This window comes from Papilio xuthus, unplaced genomic scaffold, assembly GCF_000836235.2.
Source record: "Papilio xuthus unplaced genomic scaffold, Pxut_1.1 DF825928.1, whole genome shotgun sequence".
Taxonomy (NCBI): Eukaryota; Metazoa; Arthropoda; class Insecta; order Lepidoptera; family Papilionidae; genus Papilio; species Papilio xuthus.
In genome coordinates this window covers 7,509,810-7,533,542 of record NW_013532721.1, presented here as the reverse complement: position 1 = coordinate 7,533,542, position 23,733 = coordinate 7,509,810, and the positions used below count along the sequence as shown (strand labels likewise).

At 34.8% G+C, this 23,733-nt stretch overlaps 1 protein-coding gene across 4 annotated transcripts in view; it reads right to left on the bottom strand.

Annotated features, from left to right (window-relative positions):
* Positions 1–19,558, bottom strand: part of Tet (Ten-Eleven Translocation (TET) family protein) — a 96,422-nt gene extending 76,864 nt beyond the window's left edge. For 3 of the 4 annotated variants that reach the window (XM_013322491.1, XM_013322493.1, XM_013322494.1), the window contains exons 1-3: positions 19,396–19,558; positions 9,209–11,106; positions 4,018–4,173 (exon numbers count right to left, since the gene is read on the bottom strand). In XM_013322491.1, coding sequence (XP_013177945.1) covers positions 4,018–4,173; positions 9,209–10,351 — 1,299 coding nt within the window. In that variant the 5' untranslated portion in view covers positions 10,352–11,106; positions 19,396–19,558. The remainder of the gene's footprint in view (positions 1–4,017; positions 4,174–9,208; positions 11,107–19,395) is intronic. The other variant, XM_013322492.1, reaches the window with a different exon arrangement.
* Between the last annotated feature and the right edge of the window lie 4,175 nt (positions 19,559–23,733).

Sequence of the window (23,733 nt, the reverse complement as noted above, 5' to 3'; positions counted from 1 at the left end):
TTTTTGTACAACTTGCAATGAAAATTATTAATTTTATAATTTAAGCTATATATAAAGAAAGACCAGAATAATTGGTTACGATGTTTTAGAACTTTTTAAAATATTATTAAAAATTTTAGATTCTAACTTAACTATCCATATTAACTAAACGTTATAGATTGATTCTACAATCATCAAAACTAATTCATTTGAACATCGCTAAAAGTTGAATTGTATTATAAATATAATAAAAAAGTAAACAATGTTACTGTCCGTTAACAATTTAAAAAAAAATCGAACAAAAAAGAAGAAAAAGCTATTACGCAAGCCAGCTCCTGTCACACGTAATAGTCCGGCGCAAGATGCATCATTAACAAGTCGATCCGTCCTGGCCACATCAGCTGATAGCACAAAAAGCTTCACCTAACATCTGCCGGCCTGAATCACCGGCCCTTGGCTCGTGCCCGCTCGGGAAAAAAAACGACCCTAAAGTGTAAACTCACGCCGACCGTTATAATCGCGCTGATGTGGGTGGACTCACGTGGCAAAGCGCATCGACATTTTAAATCGGCTCGTACAGTGATTGGTTAATTAGTTTTTTTTAAGTAAATAATGACACGAGACATTTATTAACATTTATAAATGGAACTTCATGGTATGAACTTTTAGGAACGATATAATATTTAAGTACTAATATGGAAAAACAAACAAAAATATTCTTACTGCAAATGTTTAGTATAGTAGCTGATTAATGAAATTTTATTTGCAAATTATTACTTGGCATTTTGTTGTCATAGCTTTTCTAGTGAATGTCAAAATTAGAAATAAAGCGCAAATAAAATTAGATTCTTTCCCAAATATCAGCCATTAGTTTAAGTGAGTACTGGTGATTACAAAATAAACTAACTCTTGAAACTGACATTCAAATAAAATTGTTTATTCTCTTATGATACAAAGTGGTCGTAAATCGTAATGTCCTATTGTTTCGTAAACTAAGCTCGTAAATATATTAAATCTAGACATTTAATAGTCTTAACATCATCCTAAGTAGTTTTCAAAAGAAATATAGAATTACTAAATTATAATAAATACAGATTAAATTATAATACAAGCAAGACACATTTCTGTGCCTTTTACTTGAGATTAAAAAAAATAAAAACGTATGAATCTATGAAACAAAAGAGACATTAAAATATGATGAAAGAAGTGGCTCTACAAAGTTTATCAGTAATGTTAATTTATTCTTTTGGCGAGCGAATATTTGTTTTTCTAACTATAAATATTATTAATGGACAGTATGAATTAGATTTGTAGATGACGATATTGTGGGTTATAATTTATTTCTATAATACAAATAATAGAAGACAATTGTAATGATAAAATTTGGGAAAATTCAACGTTGAATTTAGTAGCGTATTTCGGAAACAATACTATATTTTAAGAGTCAGACATTTTTGATGTCTGTATTAAATTTATATTAGGAGAATTTCAATTAATTTTAATAGTTATAATTGCGTGGATACCAGTTACATCAAATTAACTTTAGCTTGTCATAAGATAATTATTAGAGTAAACGCTTTTTTGTTTCTCCTTCATTTCTTATAATAATTATTTATTTAAATATAAATCTTTGTAAAATTACGATTGCTAGTTTCAATAATAAATGAAGAGCCAGAAATATGTACTGATTTTTATCTCTTTCAAATAAAATAAAGCTGAAAGAATATTACTTCTAGAATCCAGGTGTATTTTACGATAAGACATCAATCAAGTATCAAAAAAACACCTTTTAAGTCAACAATAGATACAATCGGTCTACGATAAAAGACCTAGAGGTGTAGTTTGACAGAGCGCCAGGATTGGAGCACGGTGTTGCGCGGGCGGTGCGCGGGCGCAGCTGCCGGGCACATTGCGCGCGACGCGTGCGCACACCGGAGATAATATGGTCGACATATGAAGCATACGGTATAAATAATGCCTCCATAACGTTAAACTTTTTCATGTAAGCGGAGAAAAAAAGCTCAAACGACAGCGGAAATCCGTAATCTAGAATTGTTTTTATCGTCCTACAATAACTTTATGATTAGAGTCGTGATAAGAGCATGCAAATGGAAAGGTGATGATAAATTGAACTATTTTAAATTTAAAACAAGTTATAAGTATTGAGTTATAGATTTTACATATATTCTACCTAAACTACAAACAATTTGTTAATTTTAGGACCTACTTTCGCTGATTTACGATTTAAATTAATACAATTAATTTAGAGTAGGTATACAGGATTAACCCTTAACTTAGGGTAGGCTCCGAGCCCCTCGGTGGGGACGTATAGTGAGCTGATGATGATGATGATGATACAGGATTACCTACTTTCCTTCTTGATGGTTATATTAAAGTACTCTATGTTATTGTAAATAAAAAAATCTCAAAAGCCAAAACGTTTTAAGACTTAGAGCTACAGCAAAGTCATAGCGGTCATTCCTCAAGTTATATTAACATTGAAGCGAATAAATCAAGAGCGCTAACAGATTGTAAGAGATTGCTAAGTAGCTTTTAAATAAAGGTGATTCCAGAACAAGGGAAGGTGTCCCCCCCATTCCTCCCTAGCGCGAAGCTTCACGGTGGTTGTTTTAAAACTAATTTGCTAAGTTACTTTGCAGTCCTTAACTTATAATCGTAAATTAAGTCAAGTACTTTCTCGGTAGAAGTTTTTCTGGTCGAGGCCTGGGTGTTCCGAGTTTCTGGACTAATTATCTTTTATAAGGTTTTATTATATTTTCTTTGGCCTATTATTGTTTTTAAATTACTGTTTTAATATTTTTTTTCAATTGTTATTGTGTCAGATATAATAAAAACTTTTTAAAACTATACAACGTTAGCGCACTGACCGATAAGAATGTATAATGTCATAAATATTATTTATGACAAAAGAATAAATGATAATGTTCGAATATTCTCATGGAATTTTTTGCTAACGTTAAACGTTTTCACTTTGTGAGTATCGATCTCATTATTGCTGAGAATGTTCTCAATTTCACAAATTCGTCTGATTATCGACAAAAAATGTATCACAATTTTTCTCTCTCAATTTCACAACAAATTTCGGCTCATCTCAAGTCATTATACTTTTCAAAATTTCCACTGGAAATATACAGTTATAAAACCGATATTACCATTTTTCGTTTCACGAGCTATTAAATCTACGCTGTAATGTTTTTATTACTATTTTATGGTAATATGTTGTCCTTGTTTTGAATTTCGATCTGTATAAATCGCCTTTGTTATCCTCTAAACGATTAAGACATTAATAAAATGAATATTTCTATTGCGACTTAACCAGAAAATACTGGAAACATCCTGAATGATGTTTCATTACTTATTTTATATTACAAAATATAGAGCAAAAGGGACATAATATATTTACTCATATAATATGTCATTGTGAGGAGCGTATAGTTATTATGTTTCAAAACGTTGGCCAGTTTCGTATCTTTATGAATATTTATTATCTTTACGTTATAAATTTTCTTATCTACATATTTATAGTTCAAATAGTATTGGAAAAGTAATTATTTAAAGGAGTTTCTATTTACTGTAATAGAAAATGTAAGCTCCTTTAGATCACAAACACTGACTTTCTTATTCAGCGGCACGTAAACGTATTACTTCCGCGGCCATTTTACAGAGCTGCGGAACACCGACACGACAAGATGGCGGTAATCTATGCAGACGAATAAATTAATGTAAACCAAGTCCCGTAAATATATCATACTACATGACTCACTTCAAATTAAGACAATTATTTTTTCCAATTAATAACCTATTATTTTTTATTTTTTATTGAAATATTGACTGAAGCCTACCCTTACTAGAAGTTCTGCGTTGTGCATATTTCTATAGGTGACTAATTTACTACTAAGAAATACAATGACAAATATTATGTCCATCGTTTTCCTGACTTTTTCCTGGGTGCAGCAAAGGCAATTATTACTCTCCCATACATAAAATTAAGTCTTCAATAATAATAGTGTTATTTACCTTTTTCTCGGTGAGTTTCTCGCATCGTCTCTGCTTGCAGATTTGATGTGACTTGTCGTTGCGGCAGGGAGCGCAGTCGCCGCAGTTGTCTTTGCGCTGGCAGCCGATGCATTCTCCGCAACGTTTCCGCTTCTTCTTTGTCTGCGACGGGAAATACTAAAATAATGTCATTTCATGTTTCATTCAAATACAATTGATACTGTCTCGACTCCGCTGCGTTTAATTAGTTTAATCATAAACAATTGAATCATTTAAAAATAGTATATTTCGAAAGTACTTTAATAAGTAACAAAGTTAAGAAAATCTCTATCATATAAAATTGGCTATAAATTAGAGTAGTTGAAAATATTTTCGTAAACACCACAATAAAGTCGAATGTAAAAGAAAATGACTACATATTTTCACAACACATTAATGTGAAAAACTATAACTTTTAGAAATTATGAGGAATAACTTAATTTGCATTGTTGTTTAATGTCCGTTAAAAATAAAATATTATATCTCTTCTAACACAAGTTGTTGCTTTTTTATTTTGATGAATGACACTTCTATGTAATATATGATACACCGAACAATGTCAAAAATGTCGCAAGAAGCAGCTGTTCTGTATAAAAAATATAGAAAGCGATGAAAGTTATGTAACAAGTATGTGTAAAAACAATTTTATTCTCTAACAAAAAACGACGTACATTTATGTTGTGCATTTGCTTTTTAAACTTACACGAATTCATTGGATAATTATTGTAGTTTAAACTGTACGTGTAAAAGTGTGCTTCAGTGCTAATGTTTTCGCCAAAACCATAAGATAATGGTTGGTCTCCTTTTCAACTTCAGTAGTTCTTATAAAATGTTCTAGGTGTTTATTTAAAAACGATATAATTAATAAAATTGGATCACTGAATATGATATTGCAAAAAATCGTATTTCGTGAACATGAAGTATTTGCGTTACTTATAACCAAAAACCGTTTTATTTAATTATGAGCCTGTCTGTCTGTCTGTTAGCAAGTTCTTTAATAGAAGGTAGCTTAGAAGGGCTATTTTTTACATTTCACTGACAAAATCGCGGGCGACCGCTATCATTCTATAACCACAATCGCAATTTCTTTTATACAACATTTTCAACAAACGGTTGAGCGACTTTTGTTCGTGTGTACGAAGTCCCTCCATACAGGAATTCAAAGCGGGTACGCTCAGTATCTGAGTGGGATCTTCGCGTGTCCGGTCGCTCCGGGACTCGTTCCCATTAAATGCAAAGAATGTTATTGCAAAGCGGGCCGAATTCGGCGCATTCTACGAACCTTGTTAATAAACCGTCTGGGTCATGCGTCCGTATCCAACTGAAACGATAGCGCTAAATTGATGGCTTCATTTTTACAACCACGTATCTCTATCATAAGATTTATATTTGATTATTTAATATGTTGTAGCTTTATACAGGCACTAGTTTTATACATCTACTTTCTAATTAATATAATAACATCGTTGTATTAACTAAAACTATTATTTCAAAGACTTGGAAATTAATTGGAATAAACTTTTTTGGCCGCTTTATATGAAATTGCTTTTAATATCTGTGCTTAATGTTATGATAATTTTTATTTTTTTTTTAAATACAGAAAAAATAGATTTCAATTGAGAACTAAAATACGCACAAAGTTGCAGTTAGAAAATTGTTTTAGCCCTTTTGTTGTAACCCAGAACAAAGTTTAAGTAAAGCTTTTAGTTACGGAACACATTTTCGTTAGGCGCATTTATAACATTAAATTAATCCGTAACCGTAAAAAAACACAACAGCTGTGATACGATGTGTATCGCCGCCATTTTGGCGCAATTTCATTCGTGTCCGCCTCGGCTATCTTCGCATGTAATCGGAATCAGCCGATTGTATAGAGTAGACAAACAGCTGACGCATGGAAAAAATACTATCTGACTTTAATGTTAGATGGTAAAAACTTTATTCAACTGTTGATAAGTTTATTTATTTATGGTAAAATGGATTTACCATAGTATCATTATTACGCCACAAAAAATATAGGCCAAATTGATTTGAAATTTGGTTATTCCTTTATAGGGAGACATTAAAAATTTTCTAGAGTTTCTAAAAATCATTCATCGAAATAATTTAATGTTAGGAATTTGCTAAAGTAACCACATTTTCTTATTTCATTTGGATTTTAGAATAGTAAGCAGTGTTTTGAAAATACTAATTGTTTGGTACCGTTGCAAAAAAAAATCAAAAGACATGCAGATGAATTGAGTATCTTTTTGATTTTGATTTTTGAAGTCGGTTATATAACATAGGAAACGAGAGTCAAAGAACATAATGTTAGTAGCATTAAGACAATTGTTAAAATGCATTCCAATTTAACATAACGATTATGTAATTTCATTTACTTTAGTGTTATTTAATAAATACAGAAAAATGAATTTAAAAAAAAAAAATGTACTCGGTGGTTTCGCGGTTATTTTTTGTTCATCCAGCTCCATACATTTGGGTAATAAATCACCAAAAATTTTGTCGCCTCTTCCGCTTTCCCTGTTTTGTTCTTTGTTCTAGGAAACTTTCGCAATGGATTTTCCCGGTTTGACTCATTCGTATAATGAGTTCGTAACTTACGAATTGTGAGTTACAAGTTAAAGAAATATAATATCTACTACCCATTGATAAAGTCGAAAATGTCATGTTTTATTTAATTTAGTTAGAAAGAAAAATGTTACATCACGATTTATGTATGATTGTATATTTGTAGAATGAGCTTTTATGATTCTGTTACGTTGTGACTATTAACAGGAAAACTATGTTGCCAAGATTTTTTTTTCGTTCATCATGATATCATTAAAAAGATAAAGCTATAAGTTCAACTTTCGTATAATCGTTCTTGAGCTCTGAAAATAACTAGCTAGATTATTAAATGTATATCCCAACTAGGGTTGCCTGATCGCCAAACCTAATGGACAGACTTTTCGGTAGAAATGCCAGACACCCCACATTATTGAGGACTTTGTCTCAATATTAATAGGTATGGGATTTTTTTTATAAAAATCACTTTTGTTTGCGAAATGTAAAATCTAACAAAAGCCGGACAACCCCGTTACCGTTTAATTTTGCCGGTTAAGCAATCAAAAAGCCTACCTATGTCCGGATTTATCCTGACGCCTGGCAACTCCCCAACGTCCTTTTAGCTCCATGATTACTACACTATGACTGTTCTATTACTTATTATTATCTATTAGTTCTTCTTGGAAGATAAAAATTATGTTGATATAGATGTGTAGAGTCTGATTAATTTAGACTTTAGTATGTTACGTAATCAAAACGTAATAATTTGCCACCCTTAACAAGCTTGTTTTGACGCCCTTGTACTGAGTCCCCTCGCAATTATAGATGACTTTGGAATTTTTAATTCGACATTGAAAATATTTTATTACGTCGCTAAAACCGTATATTATTATTTACATTGTTAATTTAACCAAAGAGTATCACACTTTTTGCTCTCTATTAGGTATCATGTTTTTTGAGTTTATTACAAACCTTTTAGCTAGTTCTTAGATTAACTTGATCTTTGTAATATCTTTAGGTACACTTAACAATATATTTGACTAAGGGTTAAGCATTCGTTTTTATGTTATTCTGACAAAGTAACATGTACAGTTTAATTCAAAAGATAACGGTTTTGTTTTTAGTTAAATTGCAATATTGCGATTAGCTCTTGCGTGCGACTAACAAGCTTCATGATAAGATCTTTATTATTTTATATATACTGTATTTTATAATGTATAACGATAGGTACAAAGCTTCGTAATGGTACAGTGGACATGCGCCCTTATTTGTATACTAAAGTATCTAGCTCAGTACTGTTGTATTATATTTGTGTTCAGTTATTCTATCTAGATATATAGATATACAAAAGTTGCACGAAAAGATAAACACAGAGAGTTTAAACAGTTATTTGTTAATTTACATGGTTGCTTCAACCATTATTTCTATTACTCTATGTTTAGTTCTGTTCAATAATGTGTATTTCGATGTTATAAAATTTTATACGACTATGATAGTGATGACAAGTTTAAAACACTATCAAGATAGCTCACATACAACTTTTATTATTTAGAATATTTTGTAATATGCTGTTAAAGCTACTCAAAACGCAGCTGATAAAATAATATAAAAATAATTTTATAATAACACATCGAATGAACACATGATAATGTACTGCTAAACATTTAGTCCTATAATTATTGTAACCAGTATAGTGGATACTTCTAACATCTAAATGACACAAAAAACCGTTCCGTAAACATAATTGGTTGCCACAGGAGCAGCTGCGCCACAAAGGTGTTTGCTGTTAGACTGGGAAACAGCAGGAAATACTGACATTTATTACGCAAAGAATGCTCGATCTTTCAGACTAGTTACATCATTTTTTTATCAATTCGAATTGCAAATATGTATGTGAATTATCAGGACATGTCCTTAAAACTGTCGCTGCTGACTAATAAATCAGTTATCCATATGTGAAAGGCCAGTGTACTTATAATATATTTGTCCTTATAAAGAGCTATATTGAATATCTTTCTAGCGATAAAACTCAAGCTAGGCGCCGCGAGACGCTTCAAAACTGCCGCCTAATTGCACCAGCCGTTAAATTTGAATGAAACTCATAAAATTTTCTAAGCAGGACACGCGTAAATCGCCCGACTTTAATTTGTATTTTAAACGGGAGAGGAAGTTAATTTATTGGCGGAGCAAGCGAATCGGCTAACTATTAAATTTATTGCCGCGAAGACAGAGTTCGGCCATTTTGCAACTCGAGGGCTTGGAAATAAAAACTGCTCGCCGAATAATAAAAGGTGGAATTACTGAGAAAGTTTCTCTTTTTCGGGATCTCGCGAATATCCATTTTCGACGGATGAAATTCTCAAGTATTTTCTTGAATATTCCATCATATTTACAAATGCCTAGCGACTTTACCGTGAAAAATACATCAAACGGTTACAAAGTGTGATGTTGTTATGTAATAAACAGTTGTTTAAATAATTTAGGCGGAGTCGAGACTTTAGGTCAAGACATAGAGGAAATCTAATCTTTTTGCATAGAATTAAAAGATTATTCTTCAAACAGAGTTAACAGAGGTGTTTCCTTATGTCTTGACTTTTAAAAAAAAGTATTTAAGAGAAGAGAAGCTCACCTGTTTTTCACTAGAAATATCGTCGAGCTCCATGGGCCCGGTGTTCATGGGCGGCGCTCCGTGCATGGGTGACTTGAAGCCAGCCGTGGAGGACACGGCCGCCACCTGCCCGCTGCTCTCCGAACCCACCTCCATGTTGGAACCGTCCGACTCTGAACTGTTGGCGCGCATTTTCCGTCTCTCCTTCTTTCGGAAATCTGATCTCGTTGGAGACGATGCGCTTCCAAAACCGTTTGACTTCTTATCGTATCCATTGTCCAACAACATTGGATTCTGGAAATTGCTGTGATGCAGTCCATTTGGCGTGTATTTATCTTGTAGCGACTTCATATCGAACGGTTCGTTTTTCAACACATGGACCACTGTTGGGCTTTGAATATTCTGTATGAGGCTCCCGTTTTGATGGAGGAGTGTCCCATTTTGGTGAAGAATTCCATTTTGAGTGGGAAAAGCATTGATCGTGGCGATATTTGGTTGATACAGCTGTATATGTCTGTCATCAATGTAAGCCTGCCCTGCCGGCGCCAGCTCCCTCGCTTGTAGTGGTGCCGGTACTATCGGATAGCTTCTAGCATTCACGGCTGTCAGCGTATGGAATGTGGTTGCGTTCACAGGGGATAATGTTGTCAGAGTTGTAGAAAGAGGCGTGACCTGCGCCAACGTAGTGAGATGCGCCGGAGACGACGGCGTCGTGAGCTGCGTGAGCTGGGTTAACTGACTAGGACTCGCGCTAGGCGTGGGGCTCGCCGTTACCGGCACCGGGGTGACGCTCGGCAGCCCAGTCTCCGGTATCACGGTCGTCTCTGGAAACGTCTGGAACTGACTCTGGAAGGACGGCAGCTTGTTGGGTATAGGCTGCAACGTCACCGATTGGTAGTCAAGGGGTGACGAGAATCCCGCGCGCAGTATCGCGTCTTTCGAGTTTACGGTAATAGGCATTGATTCCCACGGCCGGTACTGCGGCTGGCTGGCAATGACGGAGACGGTGTCGCCAGTGCGCTCGTAGTACTCCCAGGCGGGGTCCAGCAGCCGGCCGTCTGCGGTCAATATCCTCTGCTCGTTGTCAGCCATATCGCCGAACGTTGAGAAAGGCGGCAAGTGCGCGCTATCCGCGCCCGCCTGGCTCCGGAGCGCTTCGCTCATGACGTGTTCGCTCGGCGAGACCGCATCGCGTCACTTTTTCGCGTGCCAAAACAATAACACATACAAAAATAAGCTCTACACTAAGTCTATGTTGTACTGAACGATCGGAACTTGATAATTTGTACTTTCTGGCTTCAGTTCACTCTAAATCTAAATAGCACTTATGTTACGACTATACGGCACACCGGTTTACACTACCCTAATCACAATATCTTCTTTTGCTCACTATGAAATAAATAGTATAAAAAGTCCTTTACATACAGCTTAAATAATATGAGTCTTAAAGTTACGGGCTTATAAAATCTTTGGCTGACTTCTTTTTAGAAAATGCTCGAGGAATCGGTTCGTTTGCTCGTTAACTATCGATAAAATACTTTGTGCACTCGTTTAACGATTTCTCTATTATTTTGGAACGTTTAAATACTGGTCGTTGATATCTCTTCTATACTTTTTTGTTTGAAGGCTTCTTTTATTGTAAATACCGAATAATTCAGACTTAAATTAATTTGTACTGTTTGGGAGTTAGCGTATACTTTGAGTTTCTTCTTTAATTTTAACGTTTAAAAGGTTTTAAAAAATAGTGCTTATATAATTTTTGAAACGAAAGATATGACTGGAGGCTTTGGTTTGAGGAATTCGTGTGTTTTGGTTGAGTTGTCTGCTTGTGCGATGCGGCGTGGTGCGTTGCGGTCCGTTGTGTAGATCGGCGCGTGGGCGACGGACCCGGTCCTGCTATCCGTGCGCCCGCCACGAATCTGCCAACAACAAAATATCATATTAGTTACACATTCGACAAAAAACAACCTACTCTAACGCATTGTATTCCTAAATTTATCATTTCGAATAATAAACTTACAAAATATGGCACATTATCTAATAATAGTATATTCTTTAGAGAAACATACACAATAATATAGGTAAGATTATATTTTACATCGGCAAGCGGTATCAATAAGGAAGGTTTGGGTTCATGACCTAATTATAGTAAGGTAGGAAGAACTGGTTCAAAATAAGGCCGCAAATGGAATGAGTGGGGATATTTGTAAAGTTACGCTTTGGCTACGGGTCCAAGTTATTTAGTGCTAGAGGGGCGCACGCGCGCTCCCTTGTTTTCGATCTCTCGCTAATCGATAATGGGATTTGCGTCACTTGCGAACTCGCTTCTGCTTTTTTTTATTCGTATAAAGTTTTGAAAATGAAATATTTTGTGATGCAACGAAATTTCACACACATCAGTTTAGAAATTTTACAAGATTTACAATACAATACGAATATAACATTAATAAGCATTAAAAAAGTTTTTTTTAAATTAGTATCGAGTTAATTTTAAAATATTTAATTTAAAACATCTCTTGTTGTTTGAGAGAAACTACCAACTTAATTACTATGCTTACCAATTTGAAACAAAAAGATGTGCTCTAATTTTTCGTAATTTTTATGTATTATATTAGACATATCCTTTTAATGTTACAAGAGAAAAAGGTCTGTAAACTTATTACCATGTAAGGCTGTAAACAATATTTGTTTTGGGCGGTAATGCGGCGACGGCGATGGCCTCGGAAACAGTTCGGCGTCACGTGGCGCTGTATATAAGCTTGTAAACAAACTATTTATAGAAAGGGTACGTTCATAGTAACGCTACGCTCTATTTCGGAGTCTCTATTTTAAGGGAAACTATTTTCGTGATGTTTCAATTCAAAACTATTTCGCGCGTCTTTTTAATGCACGCGACTATTTTTAATCGACTTGAAGTGGCAATTTTTTCGTTATCATTCAACCAGTTACATTTTATCGTACAAAAAGTGAGAGATATGTTTTCTGGTTATATTTCGGCAAAGCTAACTTAAAATTAACACTTTTGTGATAACGAATTCTCTTAACGTATTAAATATTTATATCAAGATCCAAAAAGCATTTGGTACCTTAATGAATATTTGTTATATATGTTCTGGGTCAGTATGCTTAATTAATATGCTAAAATACACATATACATATGTATATTAAGCATAGACTATTACGTCATAGTTCTTCACAAAAGTGCGATCAAAACGTTCCGACTAGTAATCACCGGGCGAAACTCTTTGTAAATGCGCACAAAGAGCGATCCCCGAAAAAAAAAAGATTAAAAAGCCCACTGCTACTCTGGTGACCAGACCTTGCTATCAGATTTAAGGACACAGATCCTTTCTATAGTAATGTGATTAACTTTTGATATTTTTTATTATGATTATTTTGTTTATGACTTAAATTTCTTAACTAATTTTAAACTTTTTAAAAGCTCAATTAGATTAACTTTGATTAGAAAACTGAGCTTTTCGAAAATGTTGTTAAAACCGGACTATTGCATTATTTTCTGCTCAGCCTAGTCGGAACGGCACGCAAGTCCAAATGACGCGTGTGTGCGCGTCGTCATTCGGCGGTCCGTGTGCTCGCGGGCTCAAGGATTCGTCTGCGAGAATGTGTGCTGTCTGCAGCGCTGTGTGCGCTGTGTGCGAGCAACGCGATACTATCTGGGTCTCGGTTGTCAAGGGCAACCGTACAACCGCTGCAGCGAAAGCGCTGCGCTTGAAGCGGCTCGCTTTAATTCTACGGCTTATTTTTAGAGACGGATGTTGTCGCTTTTTTGTGCGGCGCAGCGTTGCAGCGGGAATGTTTAGTTCACGCTCGGGAATCCTTGAAACTTATAAAAGCTGAACTTGAATATTGCACTGTAATGTTTTCAGTTTATGTTGTGAAGCCGTACGCTTCGAAAACATTTGTTTACGAATTGTGATCGGTTCGCACACATATACAGTTTTAATGAAAAGCAACTATAATACAAATGTGTCTATGGTCATATAACAATATATTGTATTGTCTGGTATGCAAACCATGGGGTTTAAAAGCAAAAAAATTGAGAATAGATCTTTTCGTTTCATACATAATTTTATTTTAAGTGCCAGATTTATCTAGACGATTAAGAAAAATGAAGCTCTTTTAAGCATTTTAAAATTTGAAAGTAAACAACATAAATGGAAGTAAAAGTAGGGCAAGTTATTTCCTGGAATAATACCATTTTTACATGGCAACGAAAGAGTTCAACTGAGTATTTGATCGAGTTTTTTTTCTTGCCACTACAGCTGTGCTACACAAAGTATCACATCCGGCGGCGCCTGCGCATAATACCTGCGCCGGAAACAGATATCTCTGTCACTGTGATCATTTGCTGATAATCACAGATAACGAATACGCGTTTATTTATTGATAATCGTGTATTACATATAATTTAAAGACTGAGTGTTTACCATTGATAGAAGTTTAAAATGCGATTTCCAACTATGATTCTAAATATATAAAGGAAAGGTAATCGTATGTATTTAGGTAATGTTGTACGGAATTTAAATTAAAAATGAAAAAAAATGCGAAATTGTTTTAATACTTATATCACTAAACCTTATGCGAAAGAAATAGTAATTAAAAGATTAGTAAAAAGGTTAACCAGTAGATTACTAAATAAGAGCAAGAACTTATTGTCTTATATTTTAAGAGTAAACTACATCATCATCAGCTCACTATACGTCCCTAAGTTAAAGGCGATTAGGCCATAGTCAGCCACGCTGGCCAAGTGCGGGTTGGGTGGCTTCACACATTTCTTTGAATTTCATCTCGGATATGTGCAGGTTGCATCACGATGTTTTCAAATATACATAAGAAATCGGAAATCGAAGAACATTGGTACATGGCGGGATTTGAACCCAGGACCTGCAAATTGCAAGTCAAGTAGTAATCTCTGAGCCACCGATAATAAGAGTGAACTTATTAAACAAGATTTTCAATTTGTGAAATGTCTTTGTCAGTTCAGTTAAAATACTAAGAACATTAATATGTACCTCATCAGTATCTGTTTACAGTTAAATGCAAATTCTGAAAGGAACATGCGCATTAAGACTGTAAAATTAGCCATTCGTTGTCATTACGTTTATAAATATTTTCGTCTGAACTCACGCCCATTGAAGGTCCTTTGCTAAGTACGTTTGTGAATTTCTCGCATTATTTACTTCGTCAAATCTTATACAATGATTCATCAGTACATTTAGTCAAAGTTTATTAACGCTTTGTTTACATCATTAATTTAAAATAATTGAAGAATTATGGAATCTGACATAAATTAGTATAAGTTTTTTACTTTACGTATTTACTAAGGTAGTCCGTACCATCCTATAATTACATAGTCTCTATTAAGTGGGTTTGTGGTCAAGCGATAGTTTATTCAATATAAAAAAGAGTCAATTAGAGTAAAAATTAAGTTTTGAATAATTGAAGAATCTATTAGAATTATTGATATTAAGAACATGTTCAGGAATTTCGAGTGGAATCGAGCAGAATAGAAGACGTTTGTATTTTAAAATATTTTGAAGCATTGTGTTGTCCTGGGAAACGTACAACTCGCCTCGTAAAGTAAAGTATTTAAACAGACATTTACTGCCGCTTTATCATATTATCTTAATTTTCAAATAGAAAAAAAAATAAACGGTTCACAAAAACACTGTTTCTTTCATAGTCAAGTATTTACTCAACAATCAGTTACTTTAACGAGTTTATCAACTTTAAAAACATGAATTTTTAAAAGAAGTGATCAATTTTAAAGGCTTTGTCAACTCACATTTTATTCAATAACAAATTAAATTTAAATATCGTTATATTAGCTTATTCTGTATAGGTCACTAGCTATCGCCCGCGACTCCGTCCGCACGGCATTGAAAAAAAACTTAATCAGTAGCCTATGTGATCTTCCAGGCTATGTTCTACATCTATGCCAGTTTCTACCAGATCCATGCAGACGTTCTGGAGATACCTTCTAACAATCATCCATGCACCCATCTATCTATCCATCCAAACATTCGCATTTATAACATTAGTAAGATTTTATCTGCGAGACTTTGAATTTTTGAGGAACCCACTTTAAAATAAAATATAAACGATTCTAAGCGGTTATGGTGAGTACGTTTTACCGACGTGGATATTACAAATCATTGTTTCTCACAGCACACAGACCTACATAGCGTCATCAGCGAGTAATGACAGCGCGCACAGGATGCGTGCATCAATTTGATTGCCGACCGCCGACCGCCGCGACCGCCGCACCGGGTTCAATCCTAGTTGTTATTTTGTTACATCGACGCTTTGATACACAAGTGTGTTATATACCAGTAAGCTACTGTTGAATGTGACAAGAAATTTGTATTATACATAATCCAGCGTGATAAAGAAAAAAGTTACTGAAAGGTAATCATAGGACAAAACTTTTACTATGAAGTTTATTTAAAAAAATTGTGTCCGTTTTATGCTTGAAAATATAAAGTTTAAAAATGGAACAATAAAATTAAACAATACCAAGATATCAGAAAACTTCACTAAAGTGATCAAATTAATTTGACGTCACTTTAAAATGTAAAAGGCGAAGACAAAGGCAACACCGCGATTAAGGCGCATTACAATGATAAGGCGAGGAAAGAATCTCCCGATATAGAGTTACCGTCCCATCCCATTCAGGCACTCGAATCCAGTTGAATAGGACCGCAGATGTGGCGTTTTTTACAACAATCTTTCCCACACTACTACTTTTTCTGATGCTTTAATACCTTTACAAACAACACTGCTTTCTATAAAGTTAGTGTTATCACAAATTTCATCCTTCACACAACACAATAAGGTGTTTAATGTAACACATTATACAATTTCAAACGCAAATATAATGTTGCTAGATACAGTTTTGTAAAGATTTTTTGTCGCACACGTCTTTCTACTATCGGATGCGACATAGGAAATTGAGCATTTTTTCATCGCGCGCGTTTAAAATGGAATTGTCTGAAGGAAGTCACACATGCACGGTATGATTGTTTGATTTACTATTGTGATCTTTTTTAAATTTAGTTTGTACTAGAGAAAATGTTCATGGATTTAACTAATAATTAGAAATACCATCACTAAGTAACTCCTATTGGAGATAGCCTTACATCATTTATACTCGTATCATAAACCGGGATTTACTTTCCATTTCAATGAATTTAAGGTATTGTTAAAGATATTTATGTACTAAGTAAAAAAGAAAAAATAACACAAAATTAAGAAAAAAAATGTAACAAATAAAAATCCTACTTTTCTATTTATTATGCGTTTATTAATATACTGGCATCAGAGAATCAATTTTATAAAAAAAATCTTAACGAAAACTTATTCGATTTGTCTTTAAATTGTTAAATGTATTATAATTAAAATGTTGTATACAGCATTAATTTAGTAACTAGTTTTATAAACCGCACCGTGAACCTTTGTGCCTAGTTTCAGAAATATCAATACTAAAATATAAAATCTCAACTATACCGTCGTTCATTCACCGCCGCGTCTACAAATATTCTTTACAATTACAAGCTTCCAAACTTTACCCGCAATACTAGACGATAAAGAAAGTGTTCGGTCCCGTTATGAAAACTGGAGGCGTCTTTTTAGTTTGTTCAGGAGCAATATGAAAGGGATTAGAAGAGTATGAATCAACTTAAGATATTAGAGCCCTTACTAAAGATTTTCCAAAGTACCTTCAATACTTTATTAAAGTTTTGAATGTTTGCTTAATACTTTGTATTTACATGTATTAGATGGCAACTTTTAAAAGTTTTAGTGTGGTCTATTAATTACTTTAGTTATCTCCTAAGTTTAGGTTTATCAAAGTATAACTGCTTCGTAAATTAGTAATTTGACAAAAATAATTTATATTTCAAATATAACATGAAAACACATTATATACAATAAGCATATAATAAATATGTATAAGTTATACATAACGTTAAACTTGATACATGAGTTGTTTATACCTTAAGTGCCAAACTAAGAAGCTGTAGATTTTAAAACAACTTTTTTGGAATACTTCCAACTTGTAATATGTATTGCAAAAAATATTAATATGTCTTATTGTGACGTACAAAAGTATTATAACTTAGAAAATAAACATGGTTAAAAATGTATACTATTACTAGTAGAACTAGTAGCCTGTTTGTCTTCCAAACTATATTCAACATCTGTGCCAAATTTCAGAGAGATTCAGCCTTTCTGAAGACACCTTCTAATAAACATCCATCCATCGAAAGATTCGCATTTATAATATTAAGAAGATTTCATACATGCAATATTACGGTATTATATCGAATGATGTCCGGTCATCTTAACTTATGCATAATAACATAATATAACATATCATTTAGTTTTGGGCTGATTATTGTTTAAAGATATAAAAAATACTAAGAAATCATAGGAAACAATAACTCGTGCGTCAATTTAAAAAGGAAGCAAGTCCATTGCACAATCCAATGCGCCGCTCTGGTTATAGCTACAGTTAGCTCGGGCGAAATTGGCCAATTTGTTTATTTGTTTTCATTGGCCTCACTGAACTTGACTCCCCATTATCGCATTCACGGGAGGAAGGAGTATTATCCGATTATTCCGTGGGACCGTCCGGGATTCTGCAGCCGACTTGCGTCTGCTAAAGAGTTCTCACACTACGGCTACGGCTGGCCGACTGGCTTATGTCAATGTATGGAATTGAACTTACGAACGTAACGAACAAAACATATAATTATTTCTTCGAAAGTGATGATGCTGAATTTAAGTAAATTTTCATTATTAACGTAATTATCAAATTAATAAAGTTTTTGATACTGTTTGTATCCCAAATATTTAATATAGAAAACGAACATAACACCTTTTGCTATAGAATATTATATAATAATCCAAATTCTAAAGTAGATACGCTAAAACAAAACCTATTTCCTATGAGTATTATAAAAAGTTGCACTAAACTTTTAAAAGCTCATAGCAGTGAATCATTCCGGAAAAACTAATAAAGGTATACGCGAGCATAGAGCAAGTAAATTAAACATCACAGAGCCGCCAACTTCAAACAAGCCCAACAAGAATTTGTATAGCTAAATAACTCTGCCGCTCTAACGTTTTGATAAAACTCCACATTTTTGTCCCGAGGAATTCATTCGTCTGGACAAAGATCGCGTTATTGAATTCCTTTTGATATAATGCTGCAGTACAAGGTTCATTTTCGAATGCAAGATCTTTTATTATTTATTTAAAAAATATACTAATAAGAAAAGTGCGATGACAAGTAGATAGGCCTTTTTGAAATATGTATAATTTATGTTGATTAATAATTTCAATTATAAAAATATTATTTATTGCGTAGCTTAGAATTTTTCATGTCACAAAAGTAACAAGTTAGGCGTATCCTTGAAGTCGCAAAATGTTCGATGCGTTGTCGTACTTGAATGCGCTTCTGCGCATTATTTCTCGACACCAAAACAACTTTAAGTATCAGAACTCGCGACTTAATGTCACCAGACGAGACGACGCTGGCATTAACGTCTCTACATATATGTACCGAGGTGCGTTCACACAAACGCGCTCTTATTATATGTCATTAAAATGGACTCTTTTAAGTTAATTTCGCTGTGCGCAATTAAGGGCTAAATTGCGTGACATCATGCGCAGTAACGATAGCGACGGTTCGATGCGTCATCGAGACTCGGTCCATTCATAGTGGCCCTTATTCCCACAGGCATGTGATCCGCTAAATATTTACATTCCAGTCTAAAGATTTTACTCAAACTACACCTCCAAACATCAAACAACTCGGCAATATACGACTAAAAACGTCCCGCCACTAAACTACGTTAAACACTAAAGCTCTTAAACAAATCCGTTAAATATATTTACCGATAACAATAAAAGCACTCTAGATTCGCCGTAATACAAACAACTCTGTAACACACACGACTACAACAATTCTCGTTACAAAACGGGAATCGATTCGCGAAAGCTCCACGGCGAAAGCTCCGACGGAAGCACGCAAACGAACACCGGACCTCGCTTCACGCTCTACTGCCGGCGTGCCTCTAACAAAACCACAAAAAAAACATCCAGAATCTACCACTACAACTCAAACTACACTTGCACAACTTAAAAAGCTCGCACAAAACTTTCTGCGTTGAGGCGGCCGATACCTTCTCTGGTCGCTCGATCCATCCGCGCCTCCTTTTTTTCTCCGTCTCGCTGCCTCGGAAACACAAGAAGGACGCGCGCGAAAAATAAACAAAAAGGGATTAGAAGTTCGCGATCGCGTCAGTGCGTGTCGTCGGTACGAACGACACGCGTATACTCGCGGCGGCGGTCGGCGGCAGACTGGCGCGCGGCGGCACGGCGCGGCACCGCGGCACGGCACGGCGGCAGCCGGCAGCGGCACACAGTCGCCGCTCGTCGCTCGCCGTAACGGCTCTCAATTACACCAGCGATACCTCGCTGATATTTTTCATTCCCGCTCGGAATCTTCTATTTTATTCTCCATGTTAATACTTTATGAAATAAAAAAAAATATTCATAAATCTATATAGATTCAAAGTGTAATATTTACCAATGAAGGTTAGTTAATAATTGTTACACAAAAAACAATTCAAGAAATAAATACATGTTTAAAATTATCATTTATCTTAAAAATTGTAATAAAAGTTTTTCAAAAGTAAAATAAGAGTTATAACGTGTGGTATATGCTAAAAGCGCAGCAGTAGGGGCAAGGCAAGGCGAAGCGCACAGCTGCCGCGGCGGCCAATGGCGCGCGGTCACGTGACGCCCCGCGCCCGCACACGCTTGTTTACAAATAATAATAATAGGGACGGTGGCGCCGCCTCTACAGCGCGGCGGCTACGCGCTACGCGCTACGCACAGCTGTCGGTGCATTTGGCGGGATTCGGAACATTCGCTGTTGGCTGATGCTTCGATCTGTTTACTTCGCAGCTTACGATGCCGCTCGATCGATGCTTTGCTTGTTATTCAGTCAGCATGACACTACTGCATCGAACTGTGCGATTAAAGTTGTATTTTGTTTATAACCGAGAATAAGAAAAATAATTATGTTCTTTTTTGATTGACAATTAACTATCAGATTATAAGTAGTCATCGTAAAATGACAGTAGTAGAGAAGTATTCAGATATATGGATCAAATTTTAAAGGATTGTTTTCCATACTTAACTTAGATCGCAGTTGCAGATTCATCACCTCACTTTGTGACTACCATCCGAGTGTAATGAAAAATTGTCGTAATATTTATTTAAGTATGAAAAACGCAACAATAGCCACCTGTTTAGTAACTCTTTATTGGCAATACGTCGGCAATAATGGAATTATTTAGTCATTTTGCGAGGAGGGTGCAGAACTTCCCCAGTGCTTGCCGGTCTGCGACAGGTTGCTGTTCCGATTGTTTCGGGACCAGGATGTAAGGTGCAAAGAGGGTTTGAACCCCAGTGCATGCGCTCACCTAAATATCTCTGGATAGACCCCTCGGAACCCCTGTGACCCCTGGCCACGTCTCATTGAGATAAATGTACCAATATTTACACTTAATACCACTCATTTGTTACAACTTACACCTTTATACTATAGATAGGTACATGCAGAAAAAAAACTGAAAAAAAATACTTTCACTAAATTTTATTTACTATTTAATTCTTTGATTGGATTGATATTTGTTTTCGATTTGAACAACAAATGCTTAAATCTGGTTAAACGTTGTTCCACAAAACATTCTGAGATTATTACTCTAAGAGTACTTAAAAATATAGTAATCAAATAAAAATGACAATGTAATTTTACTTCGTCAATGTTTTATTATCGAGTTTAGGAAAACTCATAAATAACAGTTATTGGAAAGAAAAATTGTTCATCGCATAAGAGATATGCAATTCAAAGTTAACTTTTACGACACCCCAGGGAACATGTCCATTTCGACCGCTTGCAAACATATACAATACCCTTCTTAGTTTTAATAAATAAGCAAAATAATCATTATTGTGTACTTTAGATATTCGCAATATAGTTTAGAAAAGCCTATGTATTACAAATGCGTGCTTTTAATTTTTTTTTAAATTTTTCCTTTTGGATTATATGTCTCCATTAATCCTTGATGAGTTTGTAATTCTAACAGACCTTGAAACGGGTGATAATAGAGCTCTACATTTCTATTACACATAAAGGCGAGGCTAATATAAATGTGTTATCTCTATTGCATTGCAAGAGCGTTGCATTCTTTAATAAAAAAAGAGATTTACGATAACTATTAAATCTTTAGGCTCTATATTTAAATTATGTTATTCATCTATTCGTTACATAGCGTTTAAAAGGCTGTTTCTTGTAAATAAACGATTTTGTATCATATAATCTTGCAGTATTGAAGTTATTCAAACGGCCACTTCGTGAACTACCCACGACTCGTCTCAAGATTCATAGCGTTGTAATATTCGTTGGCGGCGGGCCCACTCAATCGATTGCCAGCTCCCTGTCTATGATGACTCATACAATTTTCACGAATTTCCACTATAAGTAATAACTTTATTTCTCCTTAACATATTACTGGTTCTTCTTACTCATATAAAATGACTAATTTTTGCTAGGATTTTTTTTATCCTATTGAAGGTTTATTTTGTAATGAAATGGGTGATTTCATCTCAGTGTCATAGTGAAGATACTTATTTATGTTTCAGGTTTTTTAAGACTTCATAATATTAAAGGATGGTATTAATTGTACAGACCGACAAATAAACTAGATATTATAAAGATAATATAGCTATAGGCTGAGTGCGGACTTATTGGAATTGAAGACGCGATGCCAGTAAATTATAAAAGTAATTTAACTTTATCTGTTAAAAACTAGGACAAAATGGATAAGGATATTCTGAGCGCCTGACCTTTAATTCTAAATGTTTTATAGATTTTATCATTTTATTTTTTACAACATTTTAATTTCTAAATTAAAAACCTAAATTATAGTTACGTTAGTAAACTGATGATCATTACTTCATCTACCATTTGAAGATTAAAAAATCTTAAAAGCCTTCATTTTTAACTAAATAAATATGTACTGAGTATGAAATTTCTTTTTAATTAGTCTGAATGATGCCTCTAATAAGGAGCATCGTTGACGTCGCATTTCTGGTGCGTAATTACACAACTGACGTTGAAACTCGTTCAAGCTCAATAAAAAACTTAGTTATGCTCCATCATATCCCTTTTCAAACACCGGCCGAGCATTCCGAAGTGCGAACGTGGAACGGGACCAAATCAAAAATTAAAAAGGTTGCAACGCGTGCAAACCGCGCTCTTGCATCGCGCCGCGCCAATTTCATTGCTACAAAAGTGCGTAATATCGATTACTGGCTCCCTCGCCCTCAGGCTGTCTCTTTCCTACGACGCACGACGTGCTCTCCGGACCAATAAAAGCGTAAATTTGTTTGTACCGCGAGCACCGACTCTGTGCAATAAGCGTACACGCCATTTTAAGTTCGTCAGGAGAGACTTAAGACCTTTGTGCACTGTCACCGGCGTCCCCCGCCGTCGTCTCCATGGTGACCGATCTGTCACACGCACAGAACATAAAACGCAGCATTGATTTTTTCCCCGCTTCCTCTTTACTTTTACGCGTGTCGAGCGACTTTTTGCCTGGATTTTTATTTTTAAAAGTGCGAGTTTTGGCGCTCGCCTCGCTCGCTTTTAGACTTATTGTAATATCGGGACTTTGAAACAGGAGTTTTGAGCCATGAGTGCTATTATTCTTCTAGTCATCTTAAACGCTCGCTTTTAAAGGTTTCTTTTTAAATGAAGTATAAAATTTCTGTTTTGTCAAAAACTTTTGTGTATTTCTCAGTAAATATATGATTTTCATACCACTGCTACACTACACCAAAAATAAGCGGTACGCAAAACATTTAAATTTGTATGTTACGATATGTTTTACGAACATTCGCATACTAACATATTTTCTGTATGTTATGATTTTTTTTATATTAGTGGTATTTGTTTACTTCTTCTTTTAATTAGTAAATGTATTATTATGTTTATAAATAAGAAATTCAAGTTTATATGTTAAGGGTAAATTTGTTAAGGTAGGCTCTGTAGCCCCCAGGGTGCGGGCTGAGGGTTGAGGTCTCAATCCCTCACAGATGTGGCGATTTCCACCCTCTCATCCGTCGTTAACTCGATTCAAGGAAAATATGTTGTCTTAAGGGAGCTAAGCAACTCGAAAATCGACAAGCAAATAATATTTATATAAGATTTTTTGCACAATATTTTTCTCAGAGTTCGAAGAATTGTCGAACTGTCGGGTTCAATGTATTTATTATATTTCACATTTTATCATTAAGTTAAGCTTTAATATAATTCCAGAAAAAAACATATCGTCATTCCCATCGTTATCTTTGACAAAACAGAGGTAACAATTATATGTTTTAAACGGGTTATTACTAAGGTTTTTTCACCTCTCTTCAATGATCATTTTTATTAATAGCAGACATCG